This window comes from Gavia stellata, chromosome 24 (genome assembly GCF_030936135.1).
Source record: "Gavia stellata isolate bGavSte3 chromosome 24, bGavSte3.hap2, whole genome shotgun sequence".
NCBI classification, from domain to species: Eukaryota; Metazoa; Chordata; class Aves; order Gaviiformes; family Gaviidae; genus Gavia; species Gavia stellata.
Genome location: NC_082617.1, coordinates 8,218,563 through 8,233,034, shown reverse-complemented (window position 1 = coordinate 8,233,034; position 14,472 = coordinate 8,218,563). Strand labels below are relative to the sequence as shown.

The 14,472-nt window shown below is 44.2% G+C and overlaps 1 protein-coding gene across 1 annotated transcript in view; it reads left to right on the top strand.

Moving 5' to 3' along the window:
- RAPGEF1 (Rap guanine nucleotide exchange factor 1) overlaps nt 1–14,472 on the top strand; it is an 89,931-nt gene that overhangs the window by 41,533 nt on the left and 33,926 nt on the right. Inside the window, exons 4-9 of the mRNA XM_059829067.1 lie at nt 942–1,098; nt 5,999–6,087; nt 6,478–6,630; nt 8,044–8,167; nt 9,453–9,636; nt 10,256–10,762. Coding sequence (XP_059685050.1) covers nt 942–1,098; nt 5,999–6,087; nt 6,478–6,630; nt 8,044–8,167; nt 9,453–9,636; nt 10,256–10,762 — 1,214 coding nt within the window. The remainder of the gene's footprint in view (nt 1–941; nt 1,099–5,998; nt 6,088–6,477; nt 6,631–8,043; nt 8,168–9,452; nt 9,637–10,255; nt 10,763–14,472) is intronic.

Below are 14,472 nucleotides of genomic sequence, written 5' to 3'. Positions count from 1 at the left end.
GAAGCTTGTGGGCTTGATTCTCTTCTCACAGATAATGAAATCACTGGAGTTAAGCCAGTGTAAAATAGATACCAAAAAGAAATGGGGAGACTTGGAACACTCGTATCAGTAATGATCGCAAGATTACACCTTCTCTTATCTGTTTATGGTTCTGATGCAGTTTGAAATGGATTTAACTGTTGAAGCATTGCCATCAGCAGTACTGTTAACACACCTTGTTTAGTAATGAAGTAAGTGTTTTCAGAATGGCCAGGAAAATGCCTGTGAGCACTGTTGTTACAGTTAACTTTTATTTAGAGTTGTCATCCTTCCAAAATTCCCCTTCAGAACAATAGCTTCAATTCTGTTTCTCATTAAAAACAAAACAAAGCAACACCCTTCCACTTCCAAACCTGAAATTCATTCAGTTCAATTTCTGTAAAGAAGCAGGTTTTAATTACATGTTTTCAGGCATTATAAACAGTGAGGAAATGATTTGTCAAGGAATGAATACAGTCAGCTCTCAATTATCCAGGACATTTTTGGGGAGAGTTAATAAGGAAGAAGGAGAGCATAGATAAAACTGAAATAATGTACCTTAAGACTTAAATACAGGACTTAAATACTTACCTTTGAAGTTAAGGCATAGGATGGAGCTGTAAATTAAAATGGAAAGCACGTTCTTTTTAGCATTGCTGTGTTAACCTGCAGCCCAGATAATTCATTCTGTTAACTGAGAATGAACTGTTGATTGTTCGTACCTTCATACTGGGGAGAGCAACTGCAGCGGAGGAGAAACCCAGGCTTTGTCACCTGCTAAACACAAACTCCGAATGTCAGAGGGAAAAGGAGAACAATCACGTTTTTAACAGTGTGAAATGCGCTTTAAATCAAGCACTCTGGTAACATTTGATAGTAGCTCCATAATTTCGTTTTGTTCTTTTTTCTCCCCTGCCATCCAGTTCTGCCATCTCGTCCTGCTATAGCCGTGTGTACCAGAGTCTGGCCAATCTAATTCGCTGGTCTGATCAAGTGATGCTGGAAGGTGTGAATTCAGAAGACAAGGAGATGGTGACAACAGTGAAGGATGTCATAAAAGCTGTTCTGGATGGAGTCAAGGTACAGGAGGCAAATACTGTAAATTATATTATATAAAGTATATAATAATGTACTTTAGAAGAGATTGATAGTTGAAGGAGGTTTTTAAGTGTAGGTAAAATACAAAGATCCTATTCTTGCCTTCAGTAAACTACCCCTTAAATCAACTGCTCCATAACTGAAATGATCCTGCTCGGTGCACTGGTTAAAGGCTAGCACAAACGGTTTGGCTGTTAGTGTGCACTTCTGAAATGCTCACCCTGGCATTTGATGAATTGGAAGGAACAATAAATCTTTATTGAGCATTGTATTAAATTTTCAGCAAGTCATTCCCAGTCTCCCATGCAGATTACAAACCAGAGTTTGCGTATTTTCTGTGTAGGCAAAATATAATGGAAATGCTTCCTGTCAATGCCCACAGAGAATTAAAGATTCCAGCTCCACCTTTTAACATAAATTTCAAGGGATTCGTCAGTGATATATCACTGCTTTCAGCAGTCGGATTAGGGTGTGGAACAGGTGATGAGCTAAGCTCAGTTTTCTGGAGATTAATTTTACATAACTAGTGGAAACGTTTAACAGAAACCTTTGTATCCTTTGTGAGACCTGCTTATAGCGTTCCCTCCCTGCCCCACCCAGGGAAAGCTGTTGGCTTTCCTTCTACTTCCCAGTAAGCCTTTGGTACCCATTATTTCTGTTTCCCAGGCTTGTCTCTAGGCCAATGTCGGCGGAGGCTGTTCATTCAGCTGTCCTAGCACTGCAGCTAAAAGTTGGCTTGACCTGGGCTCAGGGCACCAGCGGAGACACCATCAAATCTCCTGGGAACCTTATTTTGCAAACTGCAGAGAAAGTTAAGCCTCTTTCAACAGCAGGGCTGAATCTAAAGGGGAATACTTAGATCAAACACAGAAGGAAAGTTGGGGTAGAGTTTTAAGAGCTGCAGCAGGTGTTTCACCTGGATTAGTGTATCAGGAAGAGGCATCTTTCACTGTACTCAAACTCAGCTTAGTTTTTATTAACTGGAGCTGAATGCAGAAATGAAGTGGCTCTCCCAAGGCTTGGCTATCAAGTTTTCAGGAGTCTTGGTGTGGTGTTTGCATGCTCTGAATATCTCTTTAATGTTGCTCAAACACAGATACTAAAATCTACTATTACCCATTGAGCCTTTTAAACAAATATCTTTGAAATAAAAACGTTCACATCACCTAAAGAAGACAGATTTTCCAGGATTATTTTGCACAATATGCCCTTTAACTTTAAGCTCCAGATTTGAAAAGTAAAGCTGATCTTAAATTTGCACAGCAGGGTGGAGAAAAAGAGTTTAGCTTAAAGTCTCAGCTGCTGTTAGTGTTGGAATTCAGCAGCAATTTGCAGTATGTGAAAATCTGCGCTGTGGCATCTGAACTGTAATACCCCAGCAAACAGCGAGCCAGTTCACTCTGTTATCACTTAATGAATCTGCACAATCCCGTGGAGAGCCGTGTTACCGCCAGATCCAGGATAGGGTTGTGTCATGTCATTGCATGAGACTTGGACACCCACTGTCCCTTTCACTTCAAGCAACACTTAAACCCTCGGTACCTGTTGCCATCCAGCCACAGCAGCGTGCCCGTGCGGAAGGGTGGAAGGTCTCGGATGCCTGCTCTGCCCATGCTGCGAGCCAGCCTAGGTTGGAAGCAATGCAGGCATGTCCCTACAGTGCTAAGCTTGAGCTATTAAGCCCCGCTGAGCAGCATGGCTATATCAGTCTCTACTTTGGTGTTAGACTAAAAGTTATTTTGGCCTTCCAGTTGGAGCTGGCTTATGTCTGGTCAGCTTGGAGCATGCTTAGAGCAGATGTGTGGCTGTCTGGGTAGATGCGAATGTGTCTGCCCATCAACAGGTCAGCATTTGGAAGTGGCGTGCACTCATCTCCTACTGCATAGCGAGGAACAAGGTTTATTTTAGAAGGGCCAAGGCAGCTTTCGGATCTGGAAGCAGAACTGAGAAGCTGGACACTTCTCTGCTGTGGAGAGCCTTTTTTGTTTTTCTGGCAGATCACACAAGATCCACTTCCACATTGCAGTGCTTACTTCCCCCTTTATTTTCAGAATTGAGCATAAAGGAGTTGCTTGTTCACTTGTGTTACTTGCTGTTTTGATCTCAGGTTTTAGTGCCTTGCTAGGCATATGTAAAAAGAAGAAAAAAATCTATATTTTGATTATGTGACTTGTTAAAATTCCATCTCATTTTGGAATTTCCAGCTTGCTGAAGTAGCATAAGTTTGTAGAGAGGCTTTAATTATCTCTAATTACTGCTGCAGGAATCTCTTTACTTGCTGATAAGGAATAGCATAATGTGCATCTGGCTCAGTTGCGTGCTGATTACCTCTGTGTGTACACTAAAGATCTTGGCTTGATTTTTGAACACTAGTTTTCATTTTGGAGTTAGTAGGGAGGAGAAAAAGTCAGGGTCCAGGCAATCTGGACCTATTTGTCAAAGTTTAGAGGAAAAAGGGATCCTCTCAAGTATTGTCAATCACATGTTGTGTTGGTGTCTCTGGTGGGAGGTGGTTTAGGTTTTTTTCACAGCAGCAATGGTTTGAATCACTCTAAAGATACTTTCGAGCCAAATTGGATTGTTTCTCTCCCCTGTTGTAACGTACACTCCCATATGGTGGACAGGCATGTGTCCATTACAACTGGCAAAACAGGAAAACTGAGCGCTTCAGGCCCAAGGTTTTTAGTTTGAATGCCCGTACGTTTTATTTCCCTTATTGTGCTCTTACATGTTGTTTGGAGTCGCTCTTCTTGCTGGCGAGTGCCTGATAGCCCCATGGGGTCTGACGCTGAGTCCGTTGAAGTGCGTGAGAGTCTCCAGAAACCTCTTCAGCAGTGGAAGTTTGTCCAGAAGGCGGGAAGGTGGCAATCCGTTGTGTCATCACCCACTCCTGACGGTGACTGGGAGCATGGTGCCAGCTGCAGCCAGAAGAGTCAAATGGTGCCACTGCGTGATTTCTGAGTCGTCTGATTTACAGAAAAGCCTTGTTTGGCGTTTGTAGGTTCCCAGGTCCTACTGTTGTTTTTCCTAGTGATGTTCTGTAAACTTTATAGGGGAATTTCTAAAGTCTAAAAGGAATAGCAAGTTTTTAATTAAAGAATATTCATCCTGAAAGCGAGGATGAAACAGAGGAAAGTACATTTTTTAAAAATAGTTTCTGTTGAGTAACTGGGGACACTCAACAGAGGAGTCTTGAGGTCATTTCAGTGTCCGTCTTACCACTGTAGTTCTTCTGTGACTGAAGGGCCTTAATTATTTTAATTTTCCTTATACTGTGTAACATACATTACTACAGTGGAGCTGATAGATTGTCAGAAGCCCTGTCCGTCTGTTGCTCCTTGTTGCAGAGTATTTCCCCGCTGGGGGACGTGGCCCTCCATGGAGGTGGGAGCTGGCTGGGCTGGTCGGCTGTGGTTGGCTTGGGCTGTCCTTTTTCGCACCAGGGCACTTCTCACAACATGCTGCTCCTCGCAAGGCCTAGTCTTCCTGCCTGGGACGGACAGGAACATCTTCATCGCATTAGCCTGCATGGACATCTGCATGTGCTCTGTTTGTGCTCTCTCATCCTTTCCCGCATGTGGGATTTTCCACTGGAAAGCTGACTGTTTTGTCGTGGTTTTGGTTGACACGGTGTAAATTTATTTTTGAGCACGAGCTCACACCAAGAATGTAAGTAGAACATCGAAACCAGTATCGGCTGTGGTGGACACTTGGACTATGTTTGCTGTCCTTTGCACATCCAGTGTAGTACTTTATTCCTTTTGTTGTGCATGTGTTGACCCATAGGAGTTGAGCTTTATATAGAACCTTATATAAAAATACGAGAATTAGAATATTTCTCTTCCTCAGAAGGATGATGACGTCGACTTTCCAGTTGCAGTTACTGCGTTGAGAGAGCAGTGACAGTTGTTTCCAAGCTCAACAGACGTGGACATGAAGATAATACTGGAATAATGATGATGTACTTCAGGCTGCTTTAAAAACAAATTTAAAAATTGATCCTATATAGTTTCCTTTGCATAGTATGCTGGGAAGCCAATACTTTCAGGAAGCAGTGCCAATTTTCCAGCCTGCCTCTAAGAGGGCATGTGGCTGTATCTGTGAGCAGTAGATGTATTTGTCAGCCTCAGACATCCATAAAATGTTCTCTCCATCTTTCTGGCATGAATGATTGTTGCTTTGACTGCTGGCAGACTGGTAGTTCAGGATTATCATGCCCTTATCTCTTTATCCAGAGCCTTATCCGCCTCTCACAGATACACTACAGTAGTTCCTTGAATGATTAAGACTTCCATTGCTAACATGTTAAAAGATGGCTTCAGGGGAAGCAGGCCTTTTAATAAAGGTGTTGACTGCTTAATTTGTGGTTGGGCTTCTTACAGAAAACTTGCTTTTTGAAACAAATACATACTTGTTCATAAAATACAAAGCAATTATTTAATTCTTTTACTGGCTAGGTGAAGTAGTCCACTGTGCAAGACTTTTCTGTACTTGCATTTATGTATGTAAAGTCAATTTGCCATTATCTAGGGTGTTGTGGGGACTGGAACACCTTTGTGACGATAGAGGAAAGAGGAAGCACAGCAAAAAGGCACATAGGTGGCTTTGTGCAGAATCCCCATAGGGCCAGGGTTTATGAACTTAACTCAAATATGGCTAAACTATCTGCTAGGTGCAGGCTGCTCCTTAGAAGCAGTGCCGCATCATTTGTACAGCTCTGTACCAGACTTACACCCAGCTCGGCTCTCTCTGTGTCCGTGCCATTGTTAATCCGTAACGTGGGTAACCAAGAATTTACTGCCGTAGCACCCCTAGGATGTTTGAGTGCAGCATTCAGCAAATAATGATTATTCTCTTTTTTTTTCTCCTCTCCATCCATCAGGAGCTGGTCAGACTCACGATTGAAAAGCAGGAACATCCCTCTCCAACAAGCCCAGTTAAACCCAGTTTACCAGCATGTAAATCTGACAGGTGGGTCACTGACAAGGATTTCCTCTGTGTGCAGGACTAATAGAGAAGGGATAATTTCTGGCTACTGATGATTGAATTAAAGCATTCAGTTATTCTTCACAGAGGGTAGCGTAATGTTCTTTATGTAGCCTCATCCATTACAGTGGGACTACTTAAAGGGTGCAATATGCTATGATAGGGAAGATGCTAAAATCTGGCAATGAAACATCGCTTGGCCGTGACACGTGCACATTGTATTCTGCATATACATGGAATTCCACCTGCAAATGTAAATTCTGCCTTCTGCTGTAGGTGCCTTTCATATTGCGTATGATTTAAAATATGTATTAATCTGTCAGCATGCTGCATTCCAACTGTCGTTTATGATCTGCAATCCATATTTTGTTGCAGCCCATCAGAACTTCCCCTTACAGACCGAGAAATGGAGATCCTCAACAAAACAACTAATATGACTCAGTCCAATGAGCTACTGACTGACTCCATGGATGAAGAAGTTGCACCTCCTAAACCCCCTCTGCCTAGCATTCGTGTGGCAGAAAACAGGTAATACTGGCCAACCAGCTGACAGAAGAATACCAGTGGTTCTTACCAGCTTCTTGTGTTTTAAACGATCTTGGCAAAATGTGCCCAAGACAAGTCATGAGGAGGTTAGTGATGCCTCTGACTTTCCAGTTCTCCAGAGTAATTCTTCCCTGCTCCTGGACTCTGTTTATGACTTTCTGTTCTCTCTGTCTTGTTTTGAGCAATACCCTTCATTATCTGTGTTTTCCTTTCCTTCTTTTTCTGTGAGGGTAGTGCCATGCCCTGAGATCATGCATGAGAGACATCACATAAATGCGCAAGAACCTTATTTAAAACTATGTGAATACCACGCTGTACGACAGTGTCTTGTGCTGTTGTATCCAATGGGAAATGTTTTAACCTCAGCTGGCAGTTACTAGTCTGTCCTGCACATCCAGGTTGTTCTGCATTGCTTATCAGCTTAAGAGTGAAAGGAGCCAATAGTGCGTGAAAAAATTCTTTTACCTGGTTGTTCTTACGCTGTTCTACAAGTAACCACATGAAAGTTTCTGTGTTCTATTTTGAGAAGGAAGAGAAAACCCCCAATTTGCAGGTTTTTGGTCTGTGTGTATGATGTTTTTCTTCTCTAATGGATGGTGTGAAAAATACATGTTGTGCTAATTTGAAAATGCGGCATCAAAAGAGCTGTGGCTGGCAAAAAGAATCACATTTCTATGTATTTTTTGAGTTCTCATGGGTTATAGAAAATTTTCCTGGTATGTTCCAGGAACAGAATATGTGTGCTCTTGGGAACCTTGCAGGCTTGGTGATTACCAGAATGGTGTGTCATTAGAAGCAAAAACTAAAAGTACAGTGGTTAAAATCTCACTAGTTACTGCTAACGTGTGTATCTGAAACATATTCATGCCAAAACATGGGCCCTCACAGTATACATGGTGAGAGCAACGCTGACCAGCTTGTTCCCTGAAGTTCACCAGGAGAGTAAAAGGGCAGAAAAAGAATTTTCCTGTCCTGTAAATTTTTGAAACTTCGAACATTTTTCAAACCTGGAAGGTTTGAGGAGGAGGGACTTCTGTGGGTGGAAAACCAAAACATTTAATTGGGATTTTCACCACTTTTATTAAGAAATAATTACAATGCTAATTAGCACCATTAAAAATAATTTTTAAAACAGCAGTTGTTTGAGAAATACCAACTCTTTTCCAGCCTTAAAAAATAAATCACTGAACAGGACCTTAGCTGTGAGAGTACTCTTAAATTGGTATTTGTTAGTCGATACACTTTGCTGAATAGCTCCTGGCCAGGTTTGGTCAAGAACCTCTGAGCTTTGAGCCTGGCAAGTCAAAGGCTTTCTGGAAAACAAGCTCGTGAAGCCTCTAAAAGTCTTTTTGCTGGAAGAGTAATGGAAGCATCAATGCCTGTTGTGTCTTGCAGCCCTCCACCAGCATTGCCCCCTAAAAAACGACAGTCGGCACCTTCCCCAACCAGAGTGGCCGTTGTGGCCCCCATGAGTCGAGCCACCAGTGGGTCCAGTTTACCTGTTGGAATCAACAGACAGGTAATGGTGTAGCCCCTTTGTGAAAACCAAGGGAAACGTGCTGTGAACATGTAGCAAGAGCTCAGAGAGATGCTGTGACCTGCAGCCGCGCAGTTCCCTGCATGCCTCTGCTCGTCCCTGTACAGGAGAGCTCTGGAGTGGGAATTTTAGTGGCAGGAACGTCAGTATAATAAATAATGTGACTAGCTTAATTTTTTTTACAGTGCTGTTGGATTTCATTAACAAATTGCTACAACTTTGTTGCCTTGAGCTGTAGCAGTGTGAGTGGCTGTGTGTTGCTGTGTCGAATAGATCAGAGTACAGAGCGGCTGGCTGAGCTTACCAAGATCTCACCAAGGTTTACTTACAGGCCAGGGGAGCATATGGCATATTGAGATCAGAAGTCTGTCTTCATCCAGTCACAATTTAAAACATCTTTTAACCCAAACAGTAGTTTGAGCAACTGCCCTGACCACTGTTGGTGCTTTGGGGAAATTCCTAAATTTTCCAGTAGAAAAAATGGAAAACTTGTGTTAATCATATTCCATCGCTTGTGCTAGTCTGGGGTTTATGAGGTTGTAAATGGCTGGGTTTGCTTTACACATTCAGGAACTTACTAACTCAGCGGTGAGGACCTGAATCATATTAAGTTGCACCAAAATCAAATCTAGTCGTCATCCCCAAAGCCTCAGCTCTGGCTTAGGGAGCCTCTGCTGTCGGTTGGCTGACCCAGATCAAGCTGTGGCAGGTCTTCAGTTACTAGTGCAATCACACTAAGGTTGTTTTGCAGTAGTGGGAATACTTGAGGGGTTCACTCGCAGGCTAATAAGCTTGAGGTAATTTCCAAAATAGAAATGTAGTCATAGGCACAGAAAGTTGTATCTCACTATAGCTTATTTTCCCTTTGCATGCACCTAAGCTAACCAAGTATTTGCTGAAGTCCCAGTTATTTAATGAGAAATCTTGCAGTCTGGTTACCTAGTATCAACGTCTTAACAAGTAGTCATGAGACGTGTGTAGCAGTGAGGAGCTCTGTCATCTTCTCAGCATCTTGTGAAGTCCACTGTGGGTCACAGCGTGCCCTGCCTGGAAGCACGAGCGCACAGAGCTCCCTGGCGTGGACCTTTTACCAAATCAGAGGTTTTCTGTGGTCCTGACAAGTTTGTCTAACTAGAGAGGGCTAGCAGCACCGGTCCTCTGCCCTCCTGGTTTTCTTAACGTAGCTGTGAGGTGTTTGCTCCTCGAGCTGCATCTCACTTGCTGGCGAGCTGCCAAGAATGGCGTTGATTTGGTTTTTTTGCTTAAGGATTTTGATGTTGACTGCTATGCCCAGAGAAGGTTGTCGGGTGGAAGCCACTCCTATGGGGGGGAGTCTCCTCGTCTCTCACCGTGCAGTAGCATCGGCAAACTCAGCAAGTCTGACGAGCAGCTCTCTTCTCTGGACCGTGACAGTGGTCAGTGCTCCCGCAACACAAGCTGTGAAACATTAGGTAAGCTGGGGGTTGTCCAGGGCCGCTGGAGGAGCCCCCATGACTCTCATTTGGGAGCTGTCGTATCTGTGATGCAGAAGTAAATGGATTGTGCTTGCAACTGTCATCTTGTAGTTGCTGCAGGCGGTTCTATGCAGAATTATATTCTGTCGGATAGGAGAAAACCCAAGGGAATGTGTTTCCCTAGCTATAGGTGATTGTGTTCAAACTCAATTCAGCTCTCAAGTGGAATGTTTTGTTGATTTCAGCCTTGTCTGCAGATGTCAGTAGGAAATGACAGTCGTGGTAGACTAAAGAGATGTTGTTTCTATGTACTAGGAAAGAAAATAAAAATAAAAATATAAATATGAAACATAAATAATCTCTGCAATGATCTACCTATTGAATTTTTGTTATTTGTTTGGTAGTGTAAAGAAATAATGATAAGAGTTTTATTAAGGCTGGACGTTACAGAAGGTGTAGCAAGATGGTCCCTGCTGCAAGGAAGTACCACTCTGATTAAATGAACTGATTAATTAACTGATGGAATGGGAGGGGCAGAATTGAGAAGGGCTAAACAGTAAAAGAGAGAAACTAATGCATCATCCTCCTGTCCCCTCTGTTTAACCAGATCAGTCAGATCACTATGATCCGGACTATGAATTCCTGCAGCAGGACCTCTCCAACGCTGACCAGATACCTCAGCAGGTGCCAGGTATCCTCAGCCCCTTGCCAGAGTCCTTGGGTGAGTCTGGCTCCCCTTTCCATGGACATGCTTTCCAGCTCCCGCAGGGCAGCTCTCCTCCACTGGAATTCTGCAGCCTCTCGGGAGCAGCGCAGCCAACAGAGACTCCTCCAGCTTTACCAGAAAAGAAGAGGAGGAGCGCGGCTTCTCAGACTCCAGATAACTCAGGCTGCAGGGTGTCCTATGAGAGGCACCCTTCCCAATACGATAACATCTCGGAGGATGACATGCAGAATGCAGCGTCTGTCCCATCAGGACCCTTCACGCCGTTTGCTGCTGTTTTGCCTTTCCAGCAAGGAAACTCTTCAGCACCAGTTGAATTCATTGCTGACTTTGCTGCTCCAGATTCTAACAGTGACCCAGAGAAGCCACCACCTCTGCCAGAGAAGAAAAACAAACACAGTAAGCAAGTTCTTGTGTTTGGGTTTTACTTTTACCTTTCCCTTTCCTTGCAGTTGTACTTCAGATGACCACTTAGTAATGGTGACCCCAAGGTAATGCCCTTGCTTATGTGAGGCTGAGTGTCAAAATCAGTTAGTGTCAAAGGCATGGAAGGGAAGTGTCAGTCCTTTGGTGGGCAGGGAGTGACTCTTGGAGCCAGGAACGATCCAGGCCCAGGGGAGCTGGCATCACACAGCATCTTCATTACTATAGTGAGACCATTTTACGTCTCTGTTTACCTGAGTGCGAATCTTTGAGGTGCTCTGCCTTGCAGATCTTCCTTGTTCATCCTCCCTTTTTATGTCCATTCCTTCCCCCCTGCCCCCATTTTACGAATGTTCTCCCGCTGCAGAAAAGAACTGTGTACTCTCCAAGAGCTCGGAGAAAGGGCTGCTTTTCTGTCCAAAACCGAGCACTGCCAGAGCAGTTATTTGGCAATAGGAGCATAGTCACCCACATAACTGTGCAAGACAACGCTATTAACCTAGCCTCCAGTACTGCTGTTTTGCTACGGGATCTCATTTCCTTTGGATACCTAAGTATTTCCCACATCGTTAAAATGAGCAGCCTCTAAATGCGAAGGCTTGCCATCCCCAGCCAGGCTCCTGGCACACCAGTACTGACTGCGACTCAAACTCACGACCTTATTCTGATTTCCTTAATGTTCATGGCTGAAAACACGTGAAACCTCTTGCCAAAAAAGCAGCCATACTGATCTGCCAAGGAAGGCTGTGGACTACATAGTGAGTTCAAGCAGATGTTAGTTTACTAGTCACTGGCTTGCTTTGCAGTTGTACGTTGCATGAGGAGGTAGCGTATACAAGATCTGGATCGACAGTGTTACGTTGTATGGCTGGCAGCCCAAGTGAAGAGCTGATTCTCAAGTGCTGAGTTGGCCCTCTGACTCATTTCTGCAGTTTATAATAGTCTTTTCACTGAGAATAAGGTGGAAGTGAGACCGGTGTGTCGAGTGGCACGGTCGGTATTCTGTCCGTTCCTATGGTAGTTCACTGTGCCCGTTGCTGTTTTTAAAAAGTGTGTTGGCTAAAAGCATTTCCGTTATCCCTAAGTGACCAGTCCACATTTGTAACCCTCTGGGATTTTACTCAGAGCACAAGGCTTGACCCACCTGAAAGTGAGGGTCTTGTAGTTCGGTGTCCCCATACGTAGGAAATCACTTTCATCTCTCGCTGGTAAGCAAGCAGTTAAAAGATACTGAAAGTGGCTAAAAAGGAGCTGAGATGTTTGTTTGTAGAAACCAGAAAGGAAATAAATGCTGGCACAGGGCATAGCCGAGGTTGTTTGTGAGGGCTCGTGCTGTTCAAAATACTTGCCTGCAGTACCAGCTGCAAGGGGATGTGATACAGAGCCTCCTTACTGTAGGATCAGGTCCTTGTGGGCTCTGCATATTAATAACGAGGGCTGGGTCCAGGTGGTTTTACACCATGCAGGCTGGGATGGATGCAGGGAAATGCACCTCTGTACACAGAGGCAGCTTTAGTAGGGGGAGGCGCCTGCATGAATCTTGGGTAAGAGGCAATTCGACAGTTGGAGGAGAGACCTGGGTTGTTTGCTCTTCTCTTTAAGCCTCATGTCTTTGTTTTCTGTTATCGTATGAGATGTCAAGGAGTTAATTAAAAACGATTTTAAAAACTATATTCTCCATTATTGCCCATGCACACTTTTAACCTCAATACCAAGGCCTTGCATGTGAATTTTCTTTGATGTTAGAATAGAGTTAATTGTCGTCTGGCACTATCAGAAGCTCTCAGAGTATCGATCAGATTGCATTGTTAGGAAAGGTAGAAGCTGTTATCTAATGTGTTGTCAGCTCTGCTGGTTTGATAAAGCATCCTTGCTGCAAAGCTTGTAGTAGTATTTGGACTGATACCTGATTGCTGCGGATTTTTTAATTGCTTTCATGTGACACTGAGAACTTGTTTTAGATTGTTTTTACTCCACAGTATATCACACCACAGATCTGTGGTTGTTAGTTTTACTTTTATTTTCAACATTAAAAGGACAGTAAAACATTACTCAGGCTGTATGGTAGCACCCAGGATTTTTTTGCCGGGAGGCTGATGCATGTAGATATTCTTGTGTAAACGCATAGATGAGGCAGTGCTGCTTCCACAACCCCAACAAAGTCCTGGGATCCCAAGGAGATGCATGAATTTATTAAAAAGATCTAGAGCTCTCACAGATGGGACTCGGTTGTAGTCTCTTTGTTGTGGGTCATCTTTTGGTAGTTGGCAGGAAATGTTGCAGCAGAGACTTTGATGGTCTTTTTGTTGATAATATACAGCAAATGCTGCTTGAGTTAACCATGTGTATTGCTGTGAGCTGTGCTCAGAGGGACCTCCAAGAGTTGACTTCTGTATAATTTAAACAGAGGAGTGATAAGCCTTTTAGTCTGGCATGAATTATTGTTCTTTTACTGTGCTGTAAGAGTACATGTTACCGTGCTAAGGGCACATTACTACAGACTTCTGCTTGAGCACCAGCATCGTGCTTCTGCTGTACAAGACATGGATACAGAGCAGCTTCTGCCACGAAGAGCCCAGAGTCAGAAACAAGATCCTTCCCCTAAACAGCTCACAAAAGAAGCGAGGCACTTACGTTTCCCTCCCTGTCAGTGGGAACAAAATGCAGCCTGGTGCCCTGTAAGCAGCTGGTATTTAACTGCAGGAACCGTGCTGAGGGTAGTCTGGGCTTAGCCAGCGGATAATGCGAGCTCTTTAAAAAACAGCTCTCCTCCCAGAGGTGACAGCAAAGACTGGCTTATTTGACCTTGACTTCTTCAGTGAGCTGATGTGCAGTACAGCTTAAGAATTTCCATTATTTTGGCTCTTGCCCATGCACACAAATCTGTTGTGCTTGTTCGGGGCCAGTTGTAACACAGGCTGCTGACACAGTGCCTGGAGTTGGGCTATACTCAGTGAGTCCTTCCTCATCGGGTACTACTCTGCCTTACCTATATTGCAGATGTGCCTCATTGCTGATAAACTTCTAGCGATTCCTTGCAGCTTTCAGGACCAGCAGCTGCACGGCAAGCTGGCTCGGGTGCTGCTGGTGCACTCTGAGCAGTACCTGCGACTTATACCGTGTGGGCAGAACTGGTGTGTGATACAAATCCCTGAGCAGCTTTAGCTCCTTCAGAAATGACAGCCATGGCTCTGCAAGCAGATTGCTGGGAAGGTGTTCCTAGCCTCAGTCTGAGGTTGGGTTTTTTTTTTCATTTGAAATATTTTCTGTCTGGGTTCAGAACTGACATAAGCTGGGCATGGTACTGTGATGGGAGAGGTTTCTCTCTCACGCCTCCCTTGTCTCCCGGGGCGCTGCCTTGAGACTGTCACTCCACCCCGACTGCTCACCATGGAGGTTGCAGCCCTCATCTCCCCCTCTGCACAGAGTCGCTGCAGGGCGTGCAGCCTGATCTGAGCTGGTGATGTAATTTCCCATCTGCTTTTTAAATTTCTGCCTTGTTAAATACCGCAGCAGAGAGGGGAAGGGATGGAGGGAGAGGGGGGGAGAGAAGACCCTTTGCAAACAGCAGTCTCAGGAATGGTCCTGCTCCCTTCCTCTCCTGTTCAAGATTGGCAGCATTTTAATGATGCCCACTTTAATTTGCGCTCTGCAGTCTCTACTCCTGAGCCAGGTTTGTATTTCAC